The sequence below is a fragment of the Caenorhabditis elegans genome, chromosome X (genome assembly GCF_000002985.6).
Source record: "Caenorhabditis elegans chromosome X".
Lineage (NCBI taxonomy): Eukaryota > Metazoa > Nematoda > Chromadorea > Rhabditida > Rhabditidae > Caenorhabditis > Caenorhabditis elegans.
The window spans coordinates 11,511,452-11,522,651 of NC_003284.9; the positions used below are offsets into that span (position 1 = coordinate 11,511,452).

The 11,200-nt window shown below is 37.8% G+C and overlaps 1 protein-coding gene and 1 non-coding gene across 7 annotated transcripts; one reads left to right on the forward strand and one right to left on the reverse strand.

Annotated features, from left to right (window-relative positions):
* Nucleotides 1-103: 103 nt before the first annotated feature.
* hpo-34 lies at nt 104-7,615 on the reverse strand (the record flags this gene model as incomplete). Of its 6 annotated transcripts, none has more annotated exons than NM_077522.7 (18): nt 104-394; nt 441-488; nt 535-642; nt 687-958; nt 1,072-1,129; nt 1,211-1,348; nt 1,395-3,620; nt 3,669-6,053; nt 6,100-6,207; nt 6,254-6,355; nt 6,403-6,507; nt 6,554-6,671; nt 6,729-6,829; nt 6,873-6,938; nt 6,990-7,070; nt 7,283-7,336; nt 7,394-7,494; nt 7,539-7,612. In NM_077522.7, 12 exons carry the CDS (start codon nt 7,564-7,566, stop codon nt 1,512-1,514), a joined length of 5,358 nt encoding a protein of 1,785 aa, NP_509923.1. The 6 variants fall into 6 exon arrangements, 5 of the variants coding, with proteins under 5 accessions (NP_509923.1, NP_509922.2, NP_001024614.1 ...); NM_077521.6 differs by lacking the exon at nt 1,395-3,620 and having other exon boundaries at nt 5,286-5,437; nt 5,483-6,053; nt 7,539-7,609; NM_001029443.6 differs by having other exon boundaries at nt 3,240-3,620; nt 7,539-7,566.
* A 79-nt stretch (nt 7,616-7,694) lies between these two features.
* Nucleotides 7,695-7,785, forward strand: F29G6.4. Its single transcript, NR_072138.1, has one exon. It is a non-coding gene; the product is annotated as an Unclassified non-coding RNA F29G6.4 (non-coding RNA).
* Nucleotides 7,786-11,200: the final 3,415 nt, after the last annotated feature.

An 11,200-nucleotide genomic window follows, 5' to 3' on the forward strand; every position in this document is an offset into this window, starting at 1 on the left:
ACCGCCTTTCATGCATTGAAAAAGTTGGGCGAACATAAACTTTCGAGTACGAAATGAATTTCTGCTGTATGATATCTTGAAGCTTCTTTTCCAAACAACGAAGTTTAGTGAAAATAAATTTATTAAGTTTACCACTTGACGAAATAAGAGAAAATAAGAAAAAGAAGCCCAACTACCCCAGAATAAGTACAAAAAGTGTCAAAAATAACAGAAAATGACTAGCTATCACAGGTTTAGAATAAAACATTTAAAAAGTTGGATTGCAGTTAAGATAATACAAATAGAATTAGTGAATGTAAGCAGATGGGTTCGACGCGTATTCCGGAAGATGAGCAGGTCCATAGTTTTCAAAAAGCTTGCGCATATCAGCAACATGAATCAAATCGTCATATTGCTAAAAATAAAACAAAATAAATTATTGTTCAACTTTGTAAACTTACGTCGTGCTCGTGGACGTTTTCTTGTGTGAGAGTAGCATTGCGGGATCTCTGAACAAATTAAGTTACTAAGTTATTGAAAAAAAAACAAAATTACCGGAGTTGGAACAGCAATATTTCCACCAACAAGAATTGGAGCAGAAACAGTGGAGACAGATGACGAGCGAGAAGAGGCAACAGATGAACAAGTTGATTTGCGTGGAGCCTTAAAACTCAATTTTTTTTTTCTTTCAAATAAAGTCATTTTACATCATTAATTTGGATTCCTTTTCCAACCGAAACTAATGTGTTTTTACGAGAAGATTTCACAGAGTTGCACTCATCATGCGGTTGGAATGTTTCATGAGAAATTGGGCTTCTTTGGGAAAGTCGTGGCACTCCAGCAAGAGGAGTTGGTGGTGGAACAACGTGAGTTGCTCCAAAAACGTTGACAAACTCTCGAACATTTTTCACGACACGAACAGATTGATGGTCTCCGTATGGATTGTAAATAACATGCTGTTGAACAGTTGGATTGACACCTAAAAAATGAAGGTATCATCAATATCAGAATGTTATGTGTATTAAGTGTTATCTAAACAAACATCTAGAAATTCCAACGTTGTACAAAAAACAAATTCCAAAATATACTTACGTTGAACTGGAGCTCCACGAACAGTGCTCACCGTCGAGGTGCGAGAATGTGGCTGGTGCTGAAAATAATAAGTGAGCTTTTATGTCGTGTGTTCCGGAATGTGATTGAATGGGATTTTCTAATTACAAGAATATGTTACCTTGACATAATTAGCAACACTTGATGGTCTCGATGGAACATCGTTGCGATTCTCGTGATCATGATGATGGTGGTGATGATGTCCACTTTGGATTGTCGACTTCCGGGAACCGCCCAACTGCACGTGCTCACTCACTTTCTGCAATTTTTTGTTTACTGATAACGCCGGATGTAAGTTGGCATACCTAATGATATTATAGATGGGGGATGGGGAAATTGGGCAAAAGAGATTTGGAAGTCAAGTTTCAAAAAATGAGAAAAAAGTACTAAGTTAAAAAATAAATTTAAGAAATCTGGCATATCTAATAATCAGGCTGAGGAGAGGTGAAAGAGCGAGGTTTGGGAACTGGTTGCGATGGCTCCTCAGGAATGCCATTGTTACGAGATTTTCCATTTTTGAGCATGTAGTTTGTTGGTTCATCAGGAATTGTCTTGTACGGTTTTACGAATGCATTTGTGTAGACTGGTGGTTTCGCCACATACTGATTTTCTTGATCTTCATCATCATCAGTGCTCTTCAGAATTTTTTTCCTTTGTTGTCGAATCATATCAGTGGTAGTGCTAGTTGGTTTCTTGACTGAAGGCAAATAGTGATGTTGGTAATCTACGGCTGGAGTTGGCGCTTTGGGCTGAACAGATGGCACATAGTGGTGATGATGATCGTAGTCAGGAGCCACTTCTTTGTGTGGAATTTGTGGCACAAAATGATGACCCAATGGAACACGAGCTGCGGTTTCTTTCCTCGGAATTTGAGGCAAATATCCATGATGAGTGTCGATATCGTCATATGTATTGGATACAATTTGATGAGATGGAGTGTAATGATGTTGCGTGTGATTCAAAATTCTTGGTTCAGTACTCTTGACAACAGTTGGAGTGTACTTGTGTTCGTACTCAACTTGATTGACAACACTCTTTTCGAAAACTGGTGGAACGTAATGGTGCTTGTCATAGTCACTTAGTTTCACATCTGAAGGTTTTGCAATTTGTGGAACGTAATGATGGTGATCAAAGTTATCACGATGTTCATGTGGTTTGACAATTGTTGGCACATAGTTGTGATGACGTATATCAGTTCGACGAGGCTCAAATTTCTTTTGGTAAGTGGGGACGTAATTGTGCTTCTCCAATGTGCTTCGGTCCAAATTTTGGGATTTGTGAACAGTTGGCACGTAGTTATGAGTTTCTGGTAGTTTTGGAGTTTCGTGTTTAGAAGGAATCTTCTCAACGAAATTGTGGCGATGTTCGATCTCAGAAGTGATTCCGGTTGTTTTTCTAACAGACGGCACGTAGTGGTGATCTTGTCCTTCGAATTTTTCATCGGGCTTGGCTGGAACAACTGATGGGACAAAATTGTGCTCACGATGAATCTGTTTGATCTTATCCTTTTTCAGTGTGTCCGGAACATAATGATGGTCTCGCTCAAATCCCCAATAATCGTTGTGGGCCTTTTTCGTTGGTGGAACATACCCATGTCTTGAGTGATCTGCATGATCTTGAGCTTCCTGATGTTTGATGGATGGAAGGAAGCCATGCTTTGAATGATCAATTTGATCACTACTCTTTGAACGCTTCGATTGTGGGAGATATCCATGCTTTGTGGGATCGGAGGCGTTTTTTTCGATGATCTTAGTGACAGGAGGCACGTAGTTGTGGGTGGAAACGACGCCTCGTTCAATTCTCTGTGAGTGTTCCAATGATGGAACATATCCATGTTTCGAATGTTTGAAATCATCCTTGGACTCCGTGTGCACCACTGATGGCAAATATTCATGCTTGGAATGATCGACAGAGGTTTTTAAATCCGATTTTTTGACAGGTGGCACATATCCATGCTCATGAACAACTTGATTATCCTTGGTCTTGTGTGGAATCTGAGGGACAAAAGAGTGGTTGATGAGTTTAGGCGGAGATTGATGTGAGGTAGATTTTTGACTAGGGGGAAGGTAAGAATGAGACTGATAGTGCTCATGCCGGGATTGGTGCTCTTTGGGAGGAAGGGCTGGAATGTAATTGTGAGAGCGATTCACCTCCGAAATAGTTTTCCTTGGGCTGGCTTGCGGTACATATTGATGATCCTGATGCACGTGGATGTCTGTCGTTGTCGCTTTTGCAGTTTTTCCAACCGGAACATAATTGTGTCTTCTATCATAACCATTCGTTTGCTCCGTTCTCGTGATTGGCGGAATGTACTGATGCTCATAGAGTACATTTTTCTTTGCTTCGTGTTTTGCAGCGACTGGAATATATCCATGTTGACGATCAAGTTGATGATTTGTTTCATGATGATGGACTGCAGGAATATAGTTATGTTGCTCATGAACATGTTTTTGATGATGCTCTACTGATCGAACAGGTGCCGGATAGTAATGATGTTCTCGTGGAAGTTGTGGAGCTTTTGATGAGTAGTTCTGGACAAGAGGAACATAATGGTGGTCTTTTCCTTCAAGTTTTCTTACCGCGAAACTATCCTTTTTGGGCGGAAGTGGAACATATTGATGCTCATACAACTTAACAGCTTCTTTCTGTTCGGCGTTAACAATAGGTGGCAAATATTGATGGTTCGTCAAATCGACTTTTTGATGCGAATCGTCATGAATAGCAATCGGAATATAATTGTGCTCCGAAGGAAGTCTCGGTACACTTTGATGTCTCATAGCTAGCGGAATATATTGATGCTGAATGACAATTTTGGAAGCGTGACTCTCCGTTGGTTTAGCAATAAGAGGCACGTAGTGGTGCTCTTGTCCTTTGTGAACCGAAACTCGTTCAGTATTCGATGCCAACGGGTAATAGTGATGTTCGTAGCCGACCTTATCACCCGCTGCCGTCTTTCCCTCTTCCCTTTTTGCTGGCAGTGGCATATAGTGATGATGACTTAAGTCGTTAGAGTGACGCGTCTCTTCTACAGTTTTGGTTGCAAGCGGCACAAAGTTGTGATGACGGCTTATCGGCTCTTTATCGGAAACAGCCACATTCGAATGAGCTGGCACATAATTATGCTTTTGATTGATTTCTTCGACGTTTTTTTCCTTTTTATCAACAACAGGAACAAAGTTGTGCTGACGAAAAATCTCGGTTTTTGACTGCTCCACATTTCCACCTAATGGGATATAAGAGTGGCTTCTTCCAGTATCAAACGATTTTGTTTCCTTGTGAGTAGTCATTGGAACGTATTGATTGTGACGTTCAATTTCTGTTTTGCTCTGCACTTGCTCCGTTTTCAACGGAATGTAATGATGCTCTCGAGTGATATTCACATTATGTTCATCAGTTTTATGAGCGGTCAGTGGAATGTAGTGATGCTCGTGAACAACATCTTTGACTGCTTCGGTTTTTTTCTCCGCTGGTATGAAATGATGTTCGTGATTCACTTTTTGTTGATGATCCTCCGTTGTTTTTCTGACAAGTGGAACATAGTGATGTTCAGGATGAACTACTTTTAAATCCAACGATTGAGAGCGTTTCTCAAGAGGAACATAATGATGTTCCCTGATTATTTTTCTCTGATCTTTCACATTCGCTGGTGAATCTGGGAGATAATGGTGCGCTCTTTCAACACTACGACTCTTTCTTTCAGCTTCCAAACTGTTTGGAATAAAGCTGTGATGGTGGAAACTTTCTCGCTTGTTGTTAAACAGCGATGGTGGCGTAGATGGGACAAAATGGTGAGCCCTGTTGATTTCTTTAAAATAGTCAATCGTTTGAACTTGCGGACTTTGTGCAATCGCACTTCCATCAGCTTTTCTAATTTGTCTTTCCACGTAATGATGACGAGGGTTGATGTGTCGATACTCTGTTATCACCTTGATTTGGGGAACATAATGGTGGCGCTGATCGTCAGTATAGAAAGCTGGCGAATGGGAGAAATGTTCAACAGTTGGCGTGTCATATACATGGTAATCGACTAGTGGCAGCGGTGGTGCTTGCTTGTGGTAGGAGGAGGAGGCGTGGTAAGAGGATGAGGATTTTTTAGTGTTTTCAGATTTATCAACTATCTCATAAGAATCGAAAGGAACGTCATAATGATTCTCTATTGCTTTAGAAGAAGAAGAAGAGATGAAGTTATCGCCGACCTGGAATTGCGTTTGCTCAACGACGACGTCTTGGTGTTTGTGGTGATGGTGTTGATCAAGATGCTTGTGGTGCTCATGCTTCTTCATTTCAAAGACAGGCGACAATGGTGGTGGAGCACCATGCTCAAACTTTCTGCGAAGGGAGCTAACACCTATAATATCAACAGATGAAGAATTATCCGCTCGGATATGAATACCTTCAGATCCTGAGCGGACATCTTCCAGAACAACAGTAGTAGACTTGACGATATCCTTTTGCTGATGAATCTCCGTTTCGTACGCGTTATAGATATGACTCTCTTCGTGGGTACGTGGTGGCTTAACTGGGATTGGAGCCACGTAGGCCATCACTGGGGGCCTAACCTCAACCTCTTCCTCCTCCAGCACCGCAGCCGGACGCAACTCCTCAGTAATTTTAGGCCCAACATTATGTGCTAACATTTGGCGACTTTGGTAAGTGGAGGCAGTGTTAGAACGGGACTGTTTCACATTGGAGGTGAAGGTATGGGTAACATGGGATTCATGGTGGTGGTGGTGGTGGTCATGATCATGATGGGTTATGGAGTGTTGATCCTCTCCGAAATCGACCGATAACACATTATGGTTCTCATGGACGATTTGATAAGGCTCGTAATGCTGTTCAATAACATGTTCATGAACAACTTGCGGAACTTGTTCCTCCAACTTGTGGTGATGGTCCTCATGAGTGTCCACATATTCCACCTTCTCAAAACCAAACGAATCCTCGCTATGAGCATCAAAAGCGCCCTGAACAAAGCTGTATTAATAAAAAACACAAACTCTTGACACTTACGACAACTGATGGTGGTTGGTAGTAAGCTGGAGCAGCAAAGTCCACAAATTCAACTTCGTGACTTCTGTGCAAAACATTGACACCATTGTGAGAATCGACAACTCCTCCCTGAAAGCAATTCACAGTTTAACTGATATGTCATTTAAAAACGTACAACAGCAATCGAGTGAGTCAACTTTGATGGAGCAATAGAGTCCTCGCTGTCACTTTGAATGTGAACTGAGGCAGGAACAATGCTGGAAACCACTGATTGATCCTGAAAAAGAAATTATAGGTGTTTTAAGTTTGAAAATGTTTATTTACTCTTCCATGAAGATTTTTAAATTGCTCAATCACTGCGTCATGCTCGAATGATTGTCCGACAGCAAGTGGGGTTGGAGCTTCAGATGCAACATGTGCTCCGACCACCTGAAAAATCATGAATAAATTGTTTTTTAATCTTTGTAAAACTGACGATCGGCTCATTCACAAGAGTTCCCTCGGAAATAGTCGACTCGCTGTCATGAGTCAAAGCGGAATGATGGGAATGTTGGGAGTGATGCGAATGATGCGAAGCGACGGAATGGTGGGACCTGTAGGTGTGTGAAAATTATTTATTATTTCTTCAGTAGAGTGAGCTTAAGATATACCCTGATCTGGAAGAAGCAACTGATGGTGCCTTTCCAACAACAGCTTCCCCAACAACAATCGGAGGCATGTCGTACTGTGGGATAGGTGGAAGATCGTAGTGCTGAAAAAGGCGTTTATAGTTTTCATTGTTCGAACTGAAATACCTGAGCGGATTTTTGAGAAACGCTAGAATGAACAGAAACTGATGTGGCTTTTGACATTGCGGACACCTAAATAAATGCTCTTTTTCAAAATAATGAAAGATTAATTTTAATATATACCTCCGACCGCTGATCTTCAGTATCCACAGTTGGACGACGTTGAATAACGGCATCATGACCAACAACGTTTCCTACGATAACCTGAAAAAATATTTTTTGTTCATTTTCCAACAAAATTGTTCTTAAATCAATCGATACTGTCATTCTTTTTCGAACACGGAAATCAAAGAGCACCAACTGATTTTCAGTTTTGATGAGCAAAAAATTGATAAGTTATCAAATCAGAAGTAAAAAAAATCAGATTATAATTGAAGTTAAAGTAATCTTTACAATGTAAATAAAAATTTGCTTACCCCAGAAGAGGAGAATTCCATATGCTCGTGGTGAGATTCAACATGATGACTCTCCTGAAATTCAATAAAATAACTAATATCAACAAAATAACTGTTCAAAAATTTTCTTACTTGGTGAAAAACAGTGTGAGATTCTTGATGATGCTCCATGATGGTAGTTGTTTGTCCAACAGCAGGAAGCGTGACAGCAGAAAAGACTTGGTCCATCAAACCTTTTTAAAACTGGAATTGGGAAATGTGTTAATGTCATACTTACTATCACTGGCATTCCTAGTCTCCATCATTTTTTCTTCGGTTCTTTTTTCCAATCCACGAACAATAGGTAACCTAAAATAGCTGAGAATTAAATTTGAAAAGGTTGTTAGATCATTATTATTATTATTATTGTTGCGAAAAAAAGTAAAACGCGAAGATTGGTTTCAAAAAGCAGTCGGGCTCTTAACTCTGCTACAAACGGCAAACACGGCGCCGATGATAACTGCCATTTGATGTAAGATGATAAACCACGACGACAAGGGGAAAGTGAGGGTAGAGAACAATTTCGAAACGACCGGTATGATAGTATGTGACACGCAGCACACTTTTTGGAGCACGTTTAATTTTGATAAACGCAGAGAAATTTATAAATGATTCTTTGCCGGACACATTACATGATAGCATAATAATTTTTTGTGACTTATTGGGGGACTTCCATTTAGACACGCTTAGAACATGAGAACATATTTTAATGTCAGAAAAGGAAACATAAGTTCAAAATTAAACTAAAATTATGGGAGAGAAATGGGTCTATATTCCAACTGAATTCCATGCTGTTTGAAGCAAGCGTTTTATAGTTTTTTAACCTGTCAGTGTTCCAGTTGGGAGGTAACAAGCATTGCACTTGCAGTGGAAATTATAGCAGATGATATTTGCTAAAGTGACAAAGAGAAAAAGAATGTCGATGTTTTTAATGTTTACAGTCTGCCAGTACCCGAAAATATTTGCTCTGAAAGGACGTTAAGTCATCTGAACGAATACAGTTTTTTTCATACATCTGAATTTATTTCAAGACACAAGAAAACATCTTATTAAATGCTCAATTACAAATATGATGAAATCCTACATTTTAGTTAAACGCACATTCTAATTTTGATAAACACTATATTTCCCGAGAAAACGACAATGACAAATTAAAGATAAAAATTTAATTTTAAATCAAAAACTTATCCAAAATGTTTCTGTTAGTGTGATATGTTTTATTTGACTGGAAACTGAAGCTTGACTAACAAAATTGTCATGTTGAGACAAGTAAAAGTTTTCTATACATTTAAAATTATATAATTATTTAGATATCATTTGTAATTTGTATAACACATTATTACATTGCAAAACTAGTAAGTAAGAATTTTTAAGAGTTGCAAAAAATAATCAGACACAAAATGATACATTTTTAAAGTTACAATTCCAAACAGTGAAAAACGCAGAAACGGACTATGACTTTGTGATGCCATACCCAAAAAATTCGAGAATTGGATATAATGGATATGTTTGAAAAATAATGTTCAAATCTTCGAATATCCTACCGAATTTGAGTTATAACGAAAATTAATGTTTTGTTGGTCGGCATCGAACTTTTCCTTGCAATCCTGTGAACACTCGGGAAATTAGTTTTTCGTGCCATAATAGAATACGGCTGAAATTGGTTTAATAAAACATTAATGGCAAATTTTTCAACATATCATTTATTTTTTGTTTCAGATACAGTTAAACATATTTACTGATTTTTATTTTCGGGCCATTTTTATTTTTCTACAGTCTGCGTTTCATCTAATAGTTCCATAATCTGTCCATTTCTACAGCAACATGCACAATTTTTGTTCAACTGTGAATAAAAATAGAGGAAACAAATCTTTCGTCAATCTCTATGCTTGGTTGTATAATCTTCGTGCGCTGACAATGTTGCCATGGAAATTTATCTTTCTCCGTCTCTCTTGAAAAAATAATGTTTTAAGCCAAAAGTGTTTTTAAATAATTAATTAAAATCATCTATGAAACCAAAAACAGGTCTTTCAACTCTTAAGATGGTCGTCTTTATCAAAAAAGTGTCTGGAAATGGCAATGTGTATTTGGTATTTGTAAGTAAAACGCCAACCGTAGGAAAAGGGTTTAAATCATTTCCTGATAGTTCTGAAATATTTGAATATCACAAAAAAAGTAGAACAAGCTGAAATTGTTACTAATTTGGATATTGGAAAAAAGTTTTCACGATTTTGTAATTTTTTTTAGCATGGCACAAAAATTTTATAACTTTCGAAAAAATGGAGCTCCTAGTGCTCCTAGTGTAGCATTTACACATTATTGGCAATTTTTAACGGAAACCTCGAAAGGCAAAAAAAACTATTACAAATTGAAGCATTTTCAATATGGATGTTTTTCTTTTGAAATGGTTTAGAAGGCAGCTTTCACAATTTTCAAAAATTTAAGGCATTTCGGTTATAATAATGTGTTGTTCACATAATGTCTCTGGCGCATCTCTACTTGTAAGATCTATTAGTTTTGTATCACTGATAGCCCTGCACTCAAAACGACCCATAAAAATAGTATTGCATGAAAGTTATATTATTATTAAAATGCACTACTTAAACTGTTTTACTTATAGTTTGATTTTAAAAAATTCCTGCTGTTGGAACATGGTCTTTGAACAACCTATTATTAAAAAATATAACATATATTCGATGGATCAGTTAAAATTGTTCAAAATTATTTGTTACACATACCCATTATGTATTCCCATTGATAGTATGCATCTTCCATTTCTCCCGTCAACATAATTGTTCATAAATTTTTCTAAATATCGACTCATGCACAGTTTCTACGCGACTCAACCCCGTTTTGTATGACGTAAAAATCATCGATTGTCCAGCCGGCTGTTTAGATGACCGTTGGTCATCACTGCATAGCGCAACGCAAAACGGCAGAGGTCAGAGCTGCGGTAACGACGCGCTGTTCACGGCATTATAGAATTTGGCACATTCGAAGATGAAGACAATCTGCAGTTATTGTACATATACTTATTAATTTGACTTTTCCTCTTATCGGATTAGATGCCTGAGCCCTTTCGATAATTATACCTAAATCACTTGTTTATTCTGTACCTTACTTTAGTTTCATTTTTATTAATATTGATGTTATTTTGCGTAGGAGTTTTTGCTGAATGTTTGTATGAAACTTCTTTCAACATATGTGTGATATTTTCCTTTTTTCCTCTAGCTTCACACTTTTACTTTCGAATCGAAAGTATACGACATTTGTACAAGGTTAAACTTTACGCAGAGTTTCTTATCAGAATTGCGCGTGACATTGACGTTTATACAAAGCTAGAAAAACTTTAGTTAAATTATTTATCCTAAACATATTTTAAATTTATTTTATCCATATAACTTTAAACGCAGCCTCCGCTTTCTTATTGAGTCTCCATGCCCCTGTCACAGTTGTGTATCCTTGTTCTCTCTACTCTCTCGTTTTCCACACAGGTTCAGTCGATGTCTCTTGGGTCTTCTCCTTTTTTCCCACTCATTCCTATCTATCGTTTCTTTGCGCTCTCCACCATGGCTCTCTCCATCCAGTTCGCAACATATTAAACAGAAAATGGAGACTTAGAGAAAACAGGACTGGTGAAACCAAGACAAAGTAGGGAATAGTTCACAAAGGTTAAGGCATTTGAATTCTAAATTACCAATAAGTATCAATTTTTGTTTTTGACTACTTTTCTAGATTCTGTTATTTTAGGCTTCAATCTCTTCATTATTTTCAAAAAAATTTTTTTTCAATCTCTTCACTATTTTCAAAATTAATTCTTTCAAAACTTTTTTTTTGTTGAAAAAATTCAAAAAGCTTACCATAACACATTTAATTTTAATTTTATTTTTCTGCGACAGC